The sequence below is a fragment of the Lissotriton helveticus genome, chromosome 2_1, assembly GCF_964261635.1.
Source record: "Lissotriton helveticus chromosome 2_1, aLisHel1.1, whole genome shotgun sequence".
Classification (NCBI taxonomy): domain Eukaryota; kingdom Metazoa; phylum Chordata; class Amphibia; order Caudata; family Salamandridae; genus Lissotriton; species Lissotriton helveticus.
The window spans coordinates 525207611-525228321 of NC_136059.1; the positions used below are offsets into that span (position 1 = coordinate 525207611).

General features: G+C 44.0%; 1 protein-coding gene across 6 annotated transcripts in view; it reads left to right on the top strand.

Moving 5' to 3' along the window:
• The window catches only part of MAST4 (microtubule associated serine/threonine kinase family member 4), a 1958993-nt gene that overhangs the window by 1712066 nt on the left and 226216 nt on the right, over nucleotides 1–20711 (top strand). For all 6 annotated transcript variants that reach the window (XM_078675181.1, XM_078675182.1, XM_078675184.1 and 3 more), the window contains 2 exons: nucleotides 6464–6565; nucleotides 12342–12474. In XM_078675181.1, the coding sequence (XP_078531307.1) occupies nucleotides 6464–6565; nucleotides 12342–12474 (235 nt within the window). The remainder of the gene's footprint in view (nucleotides 1–6463; nucleotides 6566–12341; nucleotides 12475–20711) is intronic.

The following is a 20711-nucleotide window of genomic DNA, read 5'->3' on the forward strand; positions in this document are numbered from 1 at the left end:
TTGCATCCAATTATTGAGATTTTCTTCGACCCTGAATCTAGTACACTGTGCCCTCCATTCACTCGGGAGCATCCACTCTTTCAGTGCTTTTGCTTGCTCCATTTCCCTATTATCCAATAATAAAGAATAAATGTACACATATTTATCAGCCCAAATCATTTCTTTGACAGCTAAAGACACATGTTGAGCTAGATTTTCGCTCCTGGAAGGTACTACGCCGTCCCCCAAGAGCGGCAATGCCACTTCCTTACCAAGTGCGGGCACCAGGGGCGGCTGCCCTTGTACTCCGTCCAGCTGGGGAACACTTGAACCTGCAAGGGGAGAAGAAACTGGCAATGCAACACTGTCGGCGATCGGTGCCGATCTGATTTTTTCCATGAACCTTGCCGCCTCTGCCGCATAATCTGCTGAATTCGGGAAGGCTCCTCCTTTTTGGAGCCATGGCATCATGGCTGTCAAGTGAGATAAGAATTCGGGAGGCATTGAATCTACGTTACCCCCCGGGACAACAGGTACCACTGGGGTTATGCCCATTGGTCCTGGCACCGCCGGCAGAGCGGGTATCGGGTGTGGCCCGCCTGTCCCCGGGATTGCGGGCACCGGTGCGGAAGCAGCCCCAGCGTCTACTGGTAGACCTGTCGGCACCGGCACCACAGGGGCAATGGGTGTGGGCACCTGCGGGGGTGGGACCACCGCGGGCGGTGCGGCGGGAAACGCATCCCCTGGGACTGGGGTATGTACCGCCTCCTTGGGTCTTTTGGACCTAGGTTTCCCTTGTGGGGTGACAAATTCACCTCTTGGCACTGGTGCCACCCTCTTGCGTACTGGTCTCCCGGACGGGCCTGGTGCCTCGCCATCTCTATCCTCCAACCGGGCTTCCCGCTCCTTAATTTGTCCTAGCTGTTGTTTAATGTCGGTCATCTCCCGCATCATAGCCCGCATCATAGCCTCCATGTTGGACCCCCTTTTTCCACCCCTTGGACCTGGCATGATGCTTAACCTTACAAACCCAACAAAAACACCCGCTGCCTACTTAATTCCCAACAGGTCAACTGTGTGTACCTTTCAGATGGAGGGTCACCAGGGGGCTTTCAGCACCATGCAACGGCGACCGCAACACTAGCGGCTTGTCCGCTTATGTAAGGGGTGAGTAAACCTAGTGTAGACCCACCCGGCGGCCACCAGGAGCGATGAATGCTAGCCCCCCGTACCCCTCTTACCGACCAGTCCTTTGTCCTAACCCGCGATGATGTTCCGCGGCTCCGGTCCACACCACTTTGCGTGTTGGATGCTCTTACGTCCTGTCCGCTAGTGAATGGCCCCAGTAACGTTGTTAAATTGCCTGGAATTGAGACATGTGTTAGTACATTGCAATGAAACAAAGGCAGATTTAAGGAGACCAAGTTTGAATACAAAGAGGTAGTTGAATCCACCTGTTACCTCCCTGTTGCTGTTCACCCCAAATAAGTAATATCAGCACAAATTACCACAGTACCCCTCTTAAAACACTGCAGAGTGGCATAAAACGATTAGATAGACGCACTTATGTGATGCCTTATCATCAAAATAGCCGGTCGACCCTGCTTCGACCAGCAATAGACCAGAATAGTTCTGCAATAACAGTAAATGTAATACTTAATGCAAAACAGGCATGAAAGACAGTTATAAAAGCCAAATCACTTTTCTGAACAATTAAATTAATTAAGAAGTCTCAGATCACTTTATGGAAAACAGTTGTGAAACGTCACAAATAGCGCTATAATACACCTTTCAGGCAAAATTATTATATATCCTCAATTGTACACTTTCTGTAAGGGGTCTCCCATCCAGGGGCTGCCCTGGTCGACCCTGCTTCACTTTCCTCACAGCGTAGAACTTATTAAACAAGGCCGTGGCCCTACGCGCGAAAATTAGACTGCACAAATCCGGATTTTTCACAAAAACAGCTGTTGTGTCCCCTGCCTCCGATTACGCGCTAGAAATAAACCGCGCAAATCGGGCATTCTGAAAACAAGTACTGTGTCCCCTGCCTTCTATTACCCCCGAAGGCGGGAAATCCCTCGTACCGCCCAACAAAGAAGTCTCAGCCCCTTCTTTAAACTACCGGTGCTGCCCGGGTCCGCAAGCAGTGTATGCCTGTCTCTCTCGACGAAAACCTTCGTCTGGCTCACAGCTCCCCGATGCAGCGCCCCCACCCCGTCCAAATACCTCTGCACGCGCCGGTTCCTCAACTGCAATACCGACTTGCCCCAATGCGGCCGACTTGCTCCAATCTCGGCAGCTCTCAGCTCCCACGATGCGGTGAGATATTCACAGCGTTCCCGCGGAATCTTGATCCGCAGACAAGGATCGCACCAAACCGCTCTCTCCCGCCGATAAACAGCGCCCTGTAAAACAAAGCCAGAAACGGCTCGGGTAACCAACAGCGGACGCTGAATCTTGATCCGCGCCGCACCAAAACCGCTCTCTCCCGCCGATAAACCGCGACCTGTAATAAAAAGCAAGAAATGTTAACAAACAAAGAAGCCCCGAACGCGGGGCACAACGTTCAGTGAGGGAGCGTCCAGGGACAAGGGAGTCTCCTGGGCGCTCCCTACCTCTTATTCCCGAGGGGCCGGGTGGCCCCTCCTCACGCCCGCCCCCCCCGACCCGGAACCAGTCCATTGATTCCGGGTCAGGAGGGTCGCCGGCCAATCGGCGGTGGGCCGCGCCCCCAGGGCACGCCCCCACCGTCGAAGGACCCGAGGGGAGAAGGGGTGGGGCGGTCGCCGCGCCGCCATGCGTGCGGGGGGGCCGAGGGCCCCCCCTTTTCATATGGACAAAGTGGTAATGGTCTTGAGGCTATTAGCCTAAGCGAGGGTAACACTAAAGAGATACAAAGCTGAAAAATGTTGTGTCTGTGGCACTGGGCAATAAGCAGGTTTGCTTCCATTGATACTATGGAATCATGTGGCACACTTGCAATAACATTGGAAAGCTACATGGGTTTCTGAGACTTAAAAAGTGCAATTTCATGATAGTAGAGAGCCTCTTTGCTTCACAGATATATCAGGTTTATTGGTGGTGAAATCCAACGTTCAGCCCTTTCACTGTAGTTGCAAAAAGTGTAAAAAAGCGAAATATACAACTCCTGAAAGCAGCAACAATCCAACATTGTCTGCAAAAGTGAACAGGGCCTCTTATGGTTTCCCCAGTGATAATGAGTTGTGTGGGACAGGGCGTGGGCACGCTGAGGCCTCCACCAAGGGTGAGAAGAAAAATGTTGAAAGTGAAGACTAAAAGTTCTTGAGCTCCTGTGGGAGATACCGAGCTGCAAAATAGAAGTTTTCTCTTTGGCTTTACTTACCCTTATTGAGCGAATTGAGGACACTGGGCCCTTAGTGGAAGAGCAGAAGTTCTGGGTTTGGTTGAGTGCTACTTCCACCCTGCTCTGGAAGTCTTTGAAAGTACAAATTCCATCTTGGTTGTTGTCAGAAGCTTAATGCATTGCATCTTGGGAGCTATAGCTTATATAGAATACATGATATTCAGCATTACAGGCTCGGTAGGAATAAAAGTAGAGACTTTGGTTCCAATTCTTGCAGCAGTCTGGAATAGTTCACCATGGGAGATGCAGTGTTTCTTGTGCATGCAAAATGACTCTTATAGTTGACGAAATCTTTCGCTGAGCCAGTACCTTGACTTCACAACCCTGAATTTCCAAACCAAGGCAAACCCAACGGGGCACAGCCATAGAGCCACATGAACACAGACAGATGATAGGTGACAACATAGGACGCAAGTGTCCTTGTTGCTGTATGAATTAAATAAACTATGCTGAAAAAACAACTCTATCTTAACACCAACACCACTGAGAGGAATGTGGAGCTTCTGTGGTCATCTTAGTGGTGGTTTCTGTAAGCTTTTCATCTCTCGGCCATGAATCTGCCATCAGAACACTCTTGTTTAATAGAAATGTATTTCTTTGCAGTGGTTATTCACAGTTCACCAATTTCCTTTATTTGACAGCTATCCGTGATGTTTTGAAATGAGGTTAAAATGTGTTAGTCTTGGGTGTGGTTAACTTTCTCAGTTTGCAATTGTTATCCCGTGTAGTGGCGGTAGTCATTGGGGTCAAAGACCTTACTTATCACTCAAAGCACATTTATAGTTTCCAGCCGAGTTTATACTGGGAGGTCAGGTAAAACCGATTGTTTTCAAACTCTGCTGAAAAAATTGCAACCTTTTGCTCACTTTTTAAACTTAAAAAGGATGTCAACTAAGTACCTCAGGCAAACAATTTTCAAGTCCAATTTTGTCTTTAAATATACTTTGTTGGTCAAAATTGTGTCCAGTCTTGGGTCAGGGACCCAGATACTCCTGCAGCTCAAGCTTTCATCGTCCCTCCCCTTTAAAATAAATTGAGCACATTTTTTGTATTCTTGCAAAGTAGGGGCAGGATGAAAAACATAGACTTCGGAGGACTCTGGCTACTTACGATAGTGCAAATGCCTTTCCTCCCCATTACCATTTTCTGTTCCTGGCTGCTCCTAAAAACAGATCCTGAAACAAAAAACTGGTAGAGGGGCAGGCTGCCCGAACCCAAGGCCATATTTGGTACAGGGGAGGGTAGTACATGGTGACAATGTATGTAGTAATCAATTGGGTGGGGCACCATGGAAGGTAAGGGTATGGGGAGCCCACCACATTTACTGGTAGGATGCAGGTGTGGACTTTCTGCAAAGGACTTTTGGGTGTGGGCTTGGGGAGAGTGACAAGGGTCATAGGATGCTTAAAGCAGGGGACAAGGTGAATGGTTGCTGAATGGTACCAAATACCTCACAGCCCGGAGCTGCCCTTCACGGCAAGGACCAATTTTCTCACTGTCACAATCCACCTCTGATGCTGGCCTCTATTTAAAAAAAAAAAGCCAATAGGCTTAGCTTTAAAAAAGCATGCAGTGTTGAGAGTATTAACACTATGCTGTTCCACACACCCCAAGGAAGAATTAATGACAAACTCATCCTGGCTTAGAGGTCAAGAATGCAACCACAATGGCAAACGCCTTTCCACCATCAGAGCCTTGGGCAGCCTTGCTCAAGGACAGAGAGTAATGCATGCACGCCTGCCATCTCCACGGGGTTTCTGGGTGGGCGACCCGGGCTGCTTAACCTGTTGCAGCCCCTGTTCATTCAGGTGAATAAAAGTCAGGGAGGTTGATAGCTGATGTCATCATCAAAGTTCTCAAGCTAGTGTCCTTGAGTACCTTGAAGGATGACTTTGGTTGCTCAAACTACAAGTAGAAAAAGAACTGTCTGCTCTGCTGGATGGAGTAGTGTACATCTGTCCTTAACCCACAAAAAAAGCATTCCTCTGGTGCCCGCACCCTCCTGAGTGACATAACAAACTTACAATGCACTACCTTCCCTTGAATATCAGTTTGAATTACTAAACCTTCAAGCGCTGTGCCCAGCCTTGTTTACCCACAGCATAAATTCATCCTTATTTCAATTATACCTATTGTAGGGATATTGAACTTAGCATTGCTAAATTGCAAGCTAAGTGTCTCGGTGAGCAAGCTCTTTCATTGTTTTTAAAGGAACAGAATTACCCAGAGTGGCACAGTGGTTGGAAACCGATGGGTTTTGATGCAGCCTGTAGTGATTGCAGTGTTAGTACATTTAGCAGCATTCTCTCATCCCCTTTTGTGTGCTTCCTGAAAAAATGTGACATGTTGGGGGCAGAAGGAGTATCGCCTAACTCCAGTGTGTATGTGGAGGGGCTCCAAGAGAAACTGCCTCCAAAAATAAAAATAAAAAGCTCGTTTTTGTTGAAGGGTTCACAAATCCGTTTTCAGGGCTGAATTTGTTTAAAGAAATAGTATGTTTTGTGTATTTTAAAGGAAAATATTGAAAGTTTTCATATGTGCCCATAGGGCCGGGCACAGGGCCTGTGATGAGAGCCCGCTGCAGCTTGCTGGTATATATGTCTGTGTTTTGTGTAGCTGAAAATGTTAACCATAAATTCACCTTAACTCTTTTGTTCAGTCAATTTCTGTGTTTTTTAATGAATTTGTACAACCAGCTTCATGAATCCTAGCTTACATGGTCTGGCTGCGGGCAACAAAGGAAATGGGGTTTCCCAAGTTGCTAATTTCTTTACAGTACCCGAGCAGCTTGTATCCAATGACAGGCTTCGATTCAAATTCACAAGCTGGATGGGAGACTTTGCTAAAGAGGGACCACTCCCTATGTTCCGCGTTATTAGGGAAGTTTGAAAACACCAACATTGTACCTGGTAACAACAGCGAAAGGATAGTCAATGTGGCCAACATGATTATTTTTCAATCCTGAGCACAGCATGTCAGATAAATAGTTAGCCCTAAGACTTTCTTGCTGTTCTGCGGTGTTATCATCGTTTTTTCCCAGTTTGATAACATGCTCTACAGTGTTTGTGTCCTTATATCCGTTTATTGCTCTTCTAGGCTCATGAACGTTCTGAAAGTGGGGAGTTGGCATTCATCAAACAACTAGTGCAGAAGATCCTCATCGTGATTGCACGACCAGCTCGGTTGCTAGAATGCCTGGTAAGTTTGCATTTGTTTATACCTAGATATATGGCTTTTTATGATTTTGTAATTTATCTAATTCACTTATTATTTATATTAGTTATTTTATTACCGCTGTCATATATTCCCATTAATTCCATCAAATGTATTGCCACTTTCACCAATTTTAACAACACGAGTTACCTTTCCTAGTCTCTTCTTCTCATCACTTATAAAATGCTTCCCTCTTCATTCTTTCCGTTTGCAGCTCACCTTTCAAAGACCCACTTTTACTAGCCCATTTTCATCTCCCTCTGTTCTTGTTATTATTCCCATTTCTTAAATACACATCTTGGGTCACACAAGATGGTGGTGACACTGGAGTAAACTAAGTCTGTTAGCTAGCAATAAGAAAAAATGCTAGTTCTCAAAATGCTCTAACATTCTTATAGTTGCATACAATGTTAGGTATATATAAAAACAGGCTATACCAGCAATGTCTTTGACACCATCTGCCCATTATGGTGATAGCAATACTCAGTCATATATCTACTGTAAACTCCTTGTGTGAATGACATCTGCATAGAATTATCAGATGGCTGTAGAAACAGTAGATTTATGGAAACATAATGGTGATGTAGGCGAAGCTTTTTCTTCTGGGTTTTATCCTACTGGACCTTACGGGTAGGATGTTTTACTCAGATTCTATACTTCACCTCAGAGGTGTTGGTCCTCTAATGGATCTTTTTTCATTATAGTGAGAAATCAGGATTTCCCACTGTCAGCCACCCAATGAAGACCATTAATTGGTAGCCAACTCACAAATTTGTGATCAGGTTCTAATATATTACTCTTAGAACCATGCTATAGAAATAGCGTATTACAATTGGAAACCCAACCTCCTAAAAAAGTTTAGTCTGGAAAAAATCATACAAACCAATAGCTCAGCTGTGGTTACACAGAACAAGAGCAACAGAACTTAATGTTCTGAAAATAATCCATGACTTCCTATATTATACATTTAGAAATCAGATAATCATAGGCACAGTTTCTGTAGAAAGAACATTAAGACACAATGAAAGACTCGGACAAATATAGATAATGTGGTTAGTTTATTAAAGATCCAAAATCAATGCATATAAGTAACATTTTAAGAAGGTCAGTCATGAGTCCTGTAGCACAAAATATAAAATCAGTCATCGAGCCAAAGTAAATCTATTGCTTAATACAGGCATCCATAAGAGGATGGTTCTAATCGTTAGAGATTCCTACCACCAACAAAAGCAAGGGTTCTCTTAGCATGGGCAAAGGGATCAAGTTAAACTACACTAGGGAAAAGTCCACAGGGTATGGGCAGGAAGAATGGAACATAAATCAGGAAAGTTCAAGTCTGGTCTCTCACCAAACTGCTTCAAATCGGCCAGCAGTCACGTTCATCAGAAAGGGCATAAAGGGCAAGGGGCATGATAAAGTCCGGAAGGCAGGCTGGAGGCAAGGAAGGTGAAATGGTATCCTCCTTCCTCTTAGGAAAGTCAATTTCTGTAGTTCCATATTGTTCATTGTGACATCAGTAGTCAAACTAGGATGGTCTGATCATCATGTGACTATTCTTCCGGTCTCCGGGTACCAATTTATACTCCAGCATACTTACCCATGCTTATCTTGAGAAATGACTATCCATTCCATCCTCACAGGTTAGTTGACAAAGAGCTTATTTACATTGTTGCTCTCCATGGATAAAGTCCAAATGTCAGGTTCCCACCATTCATACACAAAGACATGCTGTAAGAGTGTTCCCTGTCACTTGTCGCTTAAAGAATGTCGCATGAACAAGAATAGAGCAACATTTGAGGAAATGTATCAAAATCCATTACACAAGGCTATTGAAATAATGCAGACTAAGGAGAAAAACAATTCAAAGGCATTTTAAAGTTAGTATTTTCTATTAAGTAAATTAAACTCCCAATTAAGTTACAGCATAATGAAATAAATGACACATATCATATATGAGCATTTTATAAGGTTGTCAGTGATTGTTACTCAGTAGTGTTCAACTCTCATTATGGCCTACTACCAATTTTCAAAAAGTAGCAACATGCAAACTTTTCTAGAAATAATTAATATAAAGTTGTGTTTATGGTTATAAGATCTTTATATTGTTAGGTACTTATACTGAAAGTTCCGATTATATAGCACGTTGCATACATTAATTGCACCATTGTCCAGTTTGATATGGCGCTCTACAAGAAGTCAATAAAAAACTAAGTTTCATCATAAATTTTCAAGACAACTTTGTTAGGTATATAATGTAATGAGTTCTTTAAACATTTTAAATTCAGTATTTGATTAATCCTGCTCTTTCTATCTAGTCAAGAACAACTTTTACGGTGCTGGTACTTTCAGTGTTGTTTTTCTAGACATGTGCAAAGTGCACATTTGTGTTTTCATTGTCAAGATTGGTTATGTTGTGTAAAACATGATCACCCGTTATGCTGCATCAGTGATGAAAGCAGATTCAATATACTGCCACCAAGTGCCACAACTCATAGTGGAAAAACAAGATTCTCCCTATAGTCACCTTCTTGCTTCATCTGATGCTCCATACTTTCTTTCCCAAACATCTTTGCATTAGGATTGGCAAATATTTTCCATGTAGAAAGCACTTATCTTGAAGGAGCAACTCGTTTTTCATCTTGTAAACAGCTATACATGTATTTCTGTCCTGTATTCTACAGCATGGGATAAGGCCTATCAGGGGTCATTGGAAGGTGTCAGAACCAGGAAATGAGGAACTGATTAACAGTGTAAATGCCAGAAGCATAACAAAAAAATAATAATTGGGCAACTCAGAAAAAGGAGGACTGCGTATGGAAAAGCAGCAAGCTACTGAGGTTCTCCCTTGTCACCTAAACATGATAAAAGGTTTAGAATGGAAATGAAACTGAAAATGTTAATTTAAGATAAAATGTTGCATCTCAGCTTGTTAACTTATTTTCTCTCAGATCAGCTCTACCTACCACAAAACCCATGCAAACAAATTTGTCTTCATGTCTAGGCAGGTTATCTGCTGCTGCCTCTGCTTCGCTGTCCACCCATTTAATTCCACCCAACTTCCACCCTAACCTGGCTTTTTATAAGCTACAGGTAGCAAAACGGAAGCAAACCCTGAAGGCTTTGGAGGTAAGGACAAAAGAAACATTCAGCGCATCAAATCAGACCTCAAAATACAGTTCAGAGGGCCTCTTGATGACTTAATCCATAGCCAATCACTGGCTACAACTGGAAACCCTAGGCTCCTTTCGACATTAGCATCTAATCATAGTAGGAACAGAAAAGGGTGAGATTCACTGCGTTATACGTAACGTTTAAAGCCATTTTTTTAAATCAGTTATAAGGATGCCAGTTTATGTAATTACTTTTAGGTCACTTCTTTACTGGCAGCTGGTGCACTTTTTAGCAAAGGGGTCGAGGGCTTATGGACTGCCTTTTAGACTATTCAAAGACTTGCTGTGACACTAAACCGCAACGTTTGCAATCCTGATGTGCTGGAAAACCTGCTCACACTAAGCATTGCCTACTTGTAATATACATCCACTGTTAGCGCAGTTTGTTGTTCCCACGGTGCTGGGTAGATTGAGGACCAAGACATTGACAGAAAATAAGGAAAGCTCCTAAGTACAACCGACATATCTAATGCAAATATTAATTTTCAGTCAGTTATGAAATGGACTCGCAGGATTCAGCCATTGTTTCTGAACTGAGTTGTTTATACAAAATAATTAAAGGTACTTTTCAAACAAGGGATTGCCATTTGTGGAGTCATTTGTCCTCCATCTTGGATTTTCCTTATTAATAGTAGTTACACCACACCTTCCCTTGTCCAGTTTTGATTCATGGTTTGCTTTAAAATACCACAGTTTGATATCATTTCAGGCAGACAGAATTATTGACACCAATTTCCCACTGTGTGTGTAACTATCACGACATTTACTGGAACTGCAGTCGGAGCTAGTTCGATTGGTAAGCCATCTAGTCAAAGCAGGCCGACAATTGCCACAAAAATGGGCCATTACAGAATTCATGCAGGGCTCATATATTTAGAGGTGCTCATCATGCCAGACAATGCAACACACTTAAAGTGGTGGCGAATCCCACAGAAGATGAACGTATGGCTTGAAGTCCCACTGTTAGTGACGGAACTCCTCTACGCATTAACTCCCATACTTTACTGTAATGAAAAAGCCATTTTCTGGAAGTTAGTTTTGTATATTCATTTAGGCAGGTATCACAAAGACAATCAAATAGGCAATCATTTAAAAAAGCTATCAACTAGAAGTGTCGTACCTGGCCTGTTATTCCTGGGCTAGCCACTTGTAGGCCATGACAGACTGGTGTAAATGTTGTTGCAGTAGCCCTTCTCAAGGAATAGAGGCAGGGGGGTGTGGGGGGGGGGCATGCACATTCCCCCGAACATTTCTGTCATAACATACTTAACTCATTAAGTCATAACATGCTCTACCCGATATTCAGACTATTGCTGCTGTACGGGAACATACAAAAGTGACAAGCAGGCTAACACTCTTGATGAGGCTCCTTATGCTGGTAGAAATGTTAAACAAAACGGATTTACTTGTTGTCTACCATGTTTTCCAGGATCACTAAGAAACCTCACGGTGTACCCGCTGGGACTGATAATGAAGCAATGTCGAGTTACTTATGTACAGCAGAGGCATGGGGTAGGAGGGGAGGACACGTCGTCAGACTGACGACAAATTGTACATTGCTGGATAGTAAGCTTTACCAGGAAGGAGGTGCAAACTACAAAATTGGGCTAATGCAATCCAAGAATAAATCAGGCATACAAGACATTTCACAACATTTACTTTTATTCGTCAAGAGGCCAAACCTCCTATTGGATTTACGAAAGGCGGTACTGGTACGCTACACTAGAAAGGATCTTGATGAAATTTGTGAAGATTTAAAGTCAGCATGTGAGCTAATACGAAAGAAAAAGCCCATAAGCAGAACTAGCCATAAGTGCCTGTAGACCCCATATCAACAGAGGCTGCCACTACAGAGTGTGTTTTCGAGGACCATCCGGGTAGGTTGGAGTTAATTATAAGCATTGAATCAACTGCGATATATGGTGGATCTGCCTTATGAATTAATGTGCTGGGTTTTTGTGCAAGTGTATTCCCCTTTGCTAGTATGTTTAAAAGTAATATCCAAAACTTTTTAAAAAATGGATAGTTAAGTTGGTTAGGTTTCTACACGTTCAGAAATGGAATACGTGAATACAATGTAAATGTTTGGAAAAGTCTACGAGAAGCTGATGTGACTATATTGGGGAACAAAGACAAAATCTAAAGATGCATTATCTTTCTTTTAGGATGCAGTTAATTAAATGCGGGAGAGTTATCTTTATCTCTTTATGTAATGTAGCAGAAAATAATGTTTATTAATGTATTTACTTTTTCAATTACGTGTTACTTTGAAGATATCTTTCTAATCTTGAGAAAAATACACAAATGTAGGAACGCGTTCGATGAATTTATTTCACTTCTCTTCTTCATTTGTGAAGAGTTTTCTTTTTCCCCAAGAGCTTGTACGGAAATATTTATTGCATGTCATGCAATAAAGAAATGACCAGTTTTGCTGTGAATATATATAGTAGTCAGTACATTACATGCATTATTTCTACTCTATTTGTTTATAGAGGATCGAAATCTTGATACAATGTCTCAGAAGTAAATGAAAACATTCTTTTAATATAATGTTTAAAATGCTTAAAATGAGGTATTTGTTTTGTTACTAGGAATTTGATCCAGAAGAATTTTATTACCTTTTGGAAGCTGCAGAGGGCCATGCTAAAGAGGGGCAAGGTATTAAAACAGACATCCCCCGATACATTATCAGCCAGCTGGGCCTTACAAAGGATCCCCTAGAAGGTAAGGACAAACTTCCAATACATCAGCATCTTTATGGTCAAGTGATAAAGAGCAAGCAGCCAATCATTGTTTCCTACCTTCACATACATGTATGCATGTATCATTGTATAGTGCCCCTACACAAGACCTATGTAGGCAGAAGGCTGGAGCTCCTGGTGTTGGTAGACACACCACCACCATATTTAGTGAGTGTAAAGAATAGCGAAAGCAAAGTCGTGCAGCTTCACTTCTCGTTGAATTAGTGTTAAAGCTTTGTTATCTTTTAGCAGCTACACTAAGATATCAACTTTTTAGAAATGTGGCAGAGTAAAACATTTATGCACAGCCCAGCTTAGACTCATACTCTGTTCCTATCTTACACATTTTGTGCTTGGGTAATACAACGATTTATTACCATCTTTAGGCAGGAAAGCTTTGTAGTGCTTTGAAATCTAACAGACCACACTTTTCTGCTCTGATGTAATAGAGGTGCAGTATACTTTTCAGTCTGTGCTCGTGCTCGCCACAGTGCTCATGTCTGCACATCACTACACACCAAAGATTCTTCTTTGATGCAGTTAAAAAGGCATTTTGACTCGGTCTCTTTTTTGGTACTGTCCTAGTTAATTCTACTAGACCCTTTGTTTAGTTATCGTATAAGGCAGACTTTTTGTACATGTAAAATGTTCGACGCTGAAATTCTATAACAAATTGTCAGTGTTTGAGTTTCTCCCTTCCTTTTTTGGGTTTCGCCTGCCGAAGGCTGCGCTCTGCGCAGCTTTTCGGCACAGGTGAAATCCTTTGTTAACAATAAGGACTTCGGGAACGTCCCCCGGCTCTCATTGGCTAGCTCCATAAATGGAGGCTAGCCATTGGGTGCCGGATCTGTCCGTCAAGGCCGGACCAGATTCGGGGGCGTTCCCGAGGTTTTTTCCCTGGGCGGAGTTTCTCGTGTCCTCTCCCGCCCCCCTCCCGCCGTTCGTGTCCTCTCCCGCCCCCCTCCCGCCATCCGTGTCCTCTCCCGCCCCCCCTCCCCCCTCCCGCCGTCCGTGTCCTCTCCCGCCCCCCTCCCGCCGTCCGTGTCCTCTCCCGCCCCCCTCCCGCCGTTCGTGTCCTCTCCCGCCCCCCTCCCGCCGTTCGTGTCCTCTCCCGCCCCCCTCCCGCCGTCCGTGTCCTCTCCCGCCCCCTGTGTCCTCGTAGGTGCTTGTTCTCGGTATGTGACCGCATCGCCTGACTTTACCGAACTGGGTCATGTGACCTTCCGGAATTAAAAAACGTTATCGCGCCCAAAACTCGGGACCCGCAGTTGCAGCCAAGTTACTTCCTCGGCACCTATTCAGCGTCGTTCAGGTCAGACTCTCTCTGCGGGTACCGCACTGCACCCCCATGGCCCTGCACTGCCTCCTGCCGCTGCTGCTCCTCTTGGTGCCGGGGCTCTCCCTGCCCGACACACCGGCTAACTGCAGCTTCCAGGACCTCCAGGGCTCCTGGCTCTTCAGCGTGTATAAGGGGGCGGGGGAGACCCCGGACCGAGGCATCGACTGCTCCAGTCTAGGTGAGTGAGTAGGGGCAGGGGCGGAAGTTAGTCCGTAAGATGGAGGAAATGTAAACTTCAGGTTTCCCATCAATTTTGGTGGAATATCTTATTGAACTACTCTATTAGAAGGAGGACACGAGAGGGGTTGAAGAGGTAACGGAAAGAGAGGAGTGCCATTTGTTGGGGGGGAGGGGGACTTAAAACCCAAAAGTATACAAACTAACCTAGTTTTTAGACGGAGACGTGTTTGTGTGTTTTTGTTACTGTGGGCATGTAAAAACCCAGCACAAAAATTAGTATAAATGTCAAATCTGCATTGGATACAAGCAATGTCTCGTATTTTACAGTCTAAAAACCTACTGGATGCCCGGTATAGGACAACTCTCCTCTGCTCTGGTATTAGCTGAGACTGTCTCCCAAGAAGGCGTGGCTATCGCAGCTGTTGTGCCCCAAAAACTGAAAATATCCTTTTTGCAGGGAATTTTAAAACATGTCCTGTTGTCCATCCTGTTCCTCTTCTTCCCCATTATTTTCTGTTTTGGCTGCTAGCAATAATAATGTTAGTTCCCCCCAGCAGTGATGGACGAGCCCTCCATTTTGCTGGGGTTGAAGCACAATAGCATGGTCCATTTTTCCTTTTTTCGTTTCAGGGCACTTGGCACACGTGGAGACATCAGAAGACGTTAGTTTGGGAGCAGGGGAACGAGTCAGAACGCATTTTTGTGGATTCATTCCACAACTCATCCTCCTGTAAATTAGGTCATTTTAAAAGCTATAACTCTTCCGGGTTGAGCATATTTCTTGTGAATACTCTGCCATACTGTAATTGAGTTCCATACTCTTTGCCACCTCTTGGAGTAAGCCTCGACTGCTCCATATTTCCACTTTTGGGAGAGAAGTTTACAAAATGAGTTACTGTTCTACAAATGGATGAAATAGTCTTAAAACCCGAAAAAGTAATTGCACACGTCAGTATCCACTGTAGATACTGTCCAATAACCACCTACAGCCACCAACCAAAAGGAAAGTTCATAGTCTTATGTCTTTCTCCTATTATATGAAAATATTGGGGGAGTTTAGAAGCAGGCTCAGTGCAGGTAGCAATTTGCTTCAAATAAATCTCGACTATACCCCTAACAAGCCCTAACATGGCAATGTAAATGGCAATGCCATTTATTTATCTGTTTTCAAAACCAACACATAAATACAAATTTTGTCATTTATAATGCCAATAGCTCTAACTTTTCCAAAGGCGAAACCATTGCATTGTAAATGCTTGTTAATTGTTGTGCCTACCTAATGCACGTCACCGGTGTAGTGTGTTACATGTTGTTGCAGACGAAGCCAGCTTCTCTCTTTAACCTCTTCCGTGCTCTTGACGAGCTCAGCTCGTCATGAGTCACAGTGCCGCTATGCTCATGACGAGCTTAGCTCGTCATAACACGCATGGTGCTCTCACGTGGGCTAATTGCCCCGCTGTGTTGAGCATTCTATTAAAACGGGCGTGGTCATGACAAGCTCAGCTCGTCATGAGCACAGCACCACCGTGCTGCGTGACAAGCTGAGCTCGTCACGAGCACCGCGGCGCTGTGCGCGCCCCCCTCCCCACAGCACAGCAGGGGAATCAACTGATAACTCTTTACGGGAAGCCAACATTTGGGGCTAGCAGCTCAATTTGTAATAACACAATCCAAATGATGAAGTAGGACCTGTTGGGTTGTAGAAAGCATCAGTGACACTACTGAAGTGTGTCCCATTTTATTGAACACAAGGGACAGAAGGAAAATGTCACAATTCTGGGTTTTTCCACTCTTGTCCGTTCCTTAAGATTAATGATGGTCAGTGTTGTCATAGTACTTACCAAATATACCAACTATAGTGTCCTACTTCTCAAAAGTAAGCTCCTTTGTTAAAAATGCTTGCAGCTCACAGGTGCTGTTTTCCCAAGAATTCATATGTAACTCTTTCGACACAACGCCAAAACGGCCTCAAAAGTTTCAGGAATAGATCCCGTCACATGGCCCATAGAATCCACAATATTAAAGATCCATATCATGGCACTCAGACTTATTGTATGACAAGAAATACCCACACTTCTACTTACATTGAATACCCTTAGTGCTTGCCTTTGAATATCTGGAGAAGCTGCAGTTGTCCTTGGTTAGCCTATCAGTGACCAATCAGGGAAAGACTTTTCCCGAAGTGTTCCCTAAAGCGTTTCGTTTTGGTGAAGAGGCATATATATATATATGGCAAGATCCGCTTGTGTCCAACAAAGCTCATTTGCGGTGCTACCTGGAAAAATAAAGAATATGACACGATGAGAGAGGTTCTCCAACTGTGGGTGCTTTTTACGTTTGGAATATATATATATATATATATATATATATATATATATATAACTTAGGTTATGATGCATAAAATATTTGTCTAGACCTGAGTTGTACTACAACCCACAAATATTTCAGAAATGAGACAAACAGTAGTGTAATGAAAAATTTATCAGGACAACATTTTTTTATGTTTGGAGGGAGACTGAAGAGTGTGTAGGCCTTTATTGTTTTCAGATCGGTGCAAAGTTTGGAACCTTATTTACAATGGGCGGAAAATATTTGCAAATGAAAGGTGTTTACTACTTTTGGGATTGCCTTTGTTCCCCGTTCTCTGCCTTTTCCGCAAGATTGAGCTTTTTCCAACACTGATAATTTATGCCTTTGTGATAGGTGTATGATGCAATCTATGATTCATTTAATGTTTTTTACATTTTTGTTCACAGGCTCAAATTCACACTGATCCCAAAAACTACAGATTAATTGCCCTCCTGGGCGTTGAGGTGAAGGTATATGAAAGTACACTATTAACGGAACTAACAAGATGGATTGAAGAGATACTACCTTTTTATCAAACCGGATTATGTAAGGACAGATCAACAATTGATAACATTGTCGCTCTGTCCTACATTGTGTACAGCAAGCAAACAGAAAAAAACAATGTGCCAGTGTTTGCTTGCTTTGTAGATCACTCTGTCACGTTTGATGGGGTTACGCGCAACAACTAATGGAGGAAATGTTGGAACTGGAAGATTCCATACAATCTCCTTAATGCCTTCATCTCACTGTACAGAAGGACATGGGTGATAGTAAAACATGCAGGGGACACTATAACCTCAAACACCACCCAGACTGGGGTCTAAAACCAGGGTTGTGTTCTTGCCCCAGGTCTTTTCAATTTATACCTGGCTGATTTCCACAAGGAGTTACCCAGTGCGAATTTAGCAACCCCGAAGATAGGTCAGAAAAGGTGTTTTTGCTGCAGTAGGCATGTAACTTGGTATTATTCGACCCAAAAAAAATAGGGGTTAAATGACCTACACATCTAAGATTAGATTTGAATAGATTAAAATACTTGTAAAGCGCAAGGCTGCCTCGGCAAAGAGGCGTCCCAGTGCTGAAAGCCAGACTAGGCATTAAATAGAGCAGAGGGAAATATTTCTGAGACGGGACATGAACAGGACGGATGGGGGAGATTAGGCCTGGGAAAAAAGCCACGTCTTCACAAGACGTCTGAAAGCCTGGTGCTCAGGGTTGCTGCGGATGTGGAGGGGGAGGGAGTTCGAGAGAGTGGGGGACAGGCATCTAAAGGAGCGACCGACGGATCTCGCTCTCTGAATGTGAGGGATACAAGCAAGACTCTGGTTCGCCAAACGTAGGGCACGCGAGGGGGTGTACCGGATACAAAGATCACTCAGGATGTCTGGGGCACTGCCTGTCAATATCATATTTGTGATGCAGAGCGTCTTGAAATGAATACGTTGTTCCAGGGGCAGCCAGTGCAGACGGCGGAGGAGATTAGACGCATGGCTGAATTTAGGGAGGGCAAAAATAGTACGGGCTGCCGCATTCTGGACCCAATGCAATCTACTAAGCATCTATTGGAGGCGAGCGAGAGCACATTGCAGTAGTCCAGGCGAGCCAGTATTGAGGCGTGGATGATCAGTTGGCGTGTTTGGGCATCAAAGAGGCCCAGGATCGGTCGCAGGCCACGCAGTAGTCCAAAACATTTCCCGGCTACTGATTTGGCATGTTTTTCAAAGTTGAGATTTTTATCCACTAGGAAGCCTAGGTTTTTTACCACAGGTTTGGGATCAGGAGGGTCACCTAGCGCCCGGGGCCACCAATAATTCGTCCAGAGATGAGACTCTTTGCCGACCAGAAGAATCTCTGATTTGGTGGAATTTAATTGCAGAAAGTTTGCTGTCATCCATTCTGCAATTGCCGAGATGTCCTCTTTAAATTTAATTTTGTCCTGCTTGGGGTCATTGGACAAGGCAATCACCAGCTGGGTGTCGTCAGTCTATGACACCAGGGATATTCCTCGTGCTTTGGCCATCCATGCCAGAGGGCGCATATATATATTGAAGAGCATAGGGCTCAATGCAGAGCCCTGAGGAACCCCACATCAGAGGGAGTGAACTTGAGAAGAAAAGGGAGGAGAGGTCACTTGAAAGGTCCGGTCAGTCAGGAAGGAAGAGAACCACTCTAAAGCTTCACTCCCTATTCCTATCTCCGTGTCAAACGTGCACTTAGATCCAGCAGCACTAGTGCTGATGTGCTGCCGGCATATAGCGCGGATTTGAGAGTTTCTACCACAGCCAATAAGGCTGACTCAGTGCTATATCTGGGTCGGAACCCATTCTGTGAGCTGTCAAGTATATGATTCGAATCTAGAAACTGTGTTAAGGTGGAGTTCACATGTGCTTCCAAAATTTTACAGAGGAAAGGAAGTAATGAAATCGGGCGGTAATTCTCTGATTTAGACATGTCAAGTGAAGGTTTCTTGAGAAGAGGGACCACTTTTGCATGTTTCCATGACTTAGGCATCAACGCGGTCGAGAGAGAGAGATTAAGTAGCTCCAGACACTCAGGCCGGAGACCTTGTTGAATTTTCCTGAATGCATCTGGTTACCAAACAAGACCAAAGTGGTGACATTCGGTTGTTATGCAAAAATGTCAGTACATAGCATCCGGCCCTGACATAGTTAAAGCCACTCCTCCAGAGTATCTCTACTATACGTTGAATAGGTCAAAAATGAAAGGAGGGGGATTAGTGGTCATATATCATAATTCAATCACAGCTACCTTCAACCCACTAGCTTGTGAGAAATGTGAAGCGCTGGATTTCTGTTTTCATCTATCACATCACTATACATTTAGAGGTACCCTAATCTATAGGCCTCCGGGCCCAAGAAGACGGTTTCTAAATCAAGCAGGTTGTATATTGGGAGATTTTAACATCCACTTGAAGTTGCTTTCAGATCTAGATGCCATCAGCCTTCTAGACCTGATGAATGGTGGAATTTGGAGCAACAAGTGTTTGGTGCCACTCAACAGGCAGGTCACACATTAGACTGCATTTTCTCTAATTACCCACAGTTGAGATTCACTGGCCTTCTTCCCTTAGTCTGTTTGGACCCTAGGGCGTTACTATTCGAGCTCACGGGTACTGACCATGCCTCTTCCAAACCACAAACAAAATATCTAGAGATAAGAGCTTGGAATAAGGTAGAAGCCGAGGATTTACTGTAAGTATTATACTCGACCCGCACCGCGCTACACAGAGACCTGGTCGAAGCAACCAGGTCTTACACAAATTGGTTGAAAGCAGCAGGAAACAAGCTAGCGCCCCAAAAACATTTTCGCTTCAACAGACAGCGGTCTTCATCTCGCAGGTACTCGCAGGAGCTTAGAAATCAAACAATGCTCTGTAAGCACCTAGAAAGAAACCGGAGGAAGGAATACAATGATAAGGATTCTGCTAAAAATTCGCCAAAAGAACTATTTAAAACTGTTACCACCCAGGGCCCACCCAATCGCTCCCACCATCCCCACTAGCCAAGACCTGTGCAACAAATAGCAAAGTTCTTCTTTGACAAAGTCAACGCTATTTTTTAAAACTTTCTTGGATTCAGCTTCCAAGGATACTACTGATTCGATGATTAGGTCCAAGATAGATGATAATAAGGTCTTTGGACTGGACAGACATGCCCCTTTAACAGTCTCAGAATCTTCTAATGAAAGTGAAATCAGGCTCCCCGTACATTCCCTGGCCAGTATCCATAGTAAAATTGGCTGCTGAGCCAGTCTCACATACTCACACCTCTATCATAAATTCAATGTATTCAGAGGGTTATTTTCCCAGAGTGTGGAAACAGGCATCCATTCTGCCCCTGCTCAAAAACCAAGCCTGGATGCTAAAGACCCTAAGAACTTCAGGCCCATATCTAGACTACCACTCCCGGCGAAAATCATAGAAACATGAACACGCAACTCAAGGTGTTTTTACAAAAATCACAGGCATTAAAACCAACCCAGTACGGTTTCAGAGAGGGGCATAGTACGGAGACCGCGCTACTCCAATCCACGGAGGAGATTAAGACTATTCTGGATCAGGGAGGAAAGGCTACATTAATTATGCTGGATCTCTCAGCAGCCTTTGATATGGTCCATCATGCTTTGCTGATGGACCGATTGTATGAGATCGAAGTCCAGGGCACCGCCTGGAAACATTTCAATTCCTTTCTATCCAACAGAACTCAAACGGTTGCCCTGGGCGAATACAAGGCTGATTCATTCTCACTACCCTGTGGGGTGCCGCAAGGGTCTTCTTTGAGACTGACACTTTTTAATATTTATGTGTCCTCATTGGCACCCCTAATTGAATC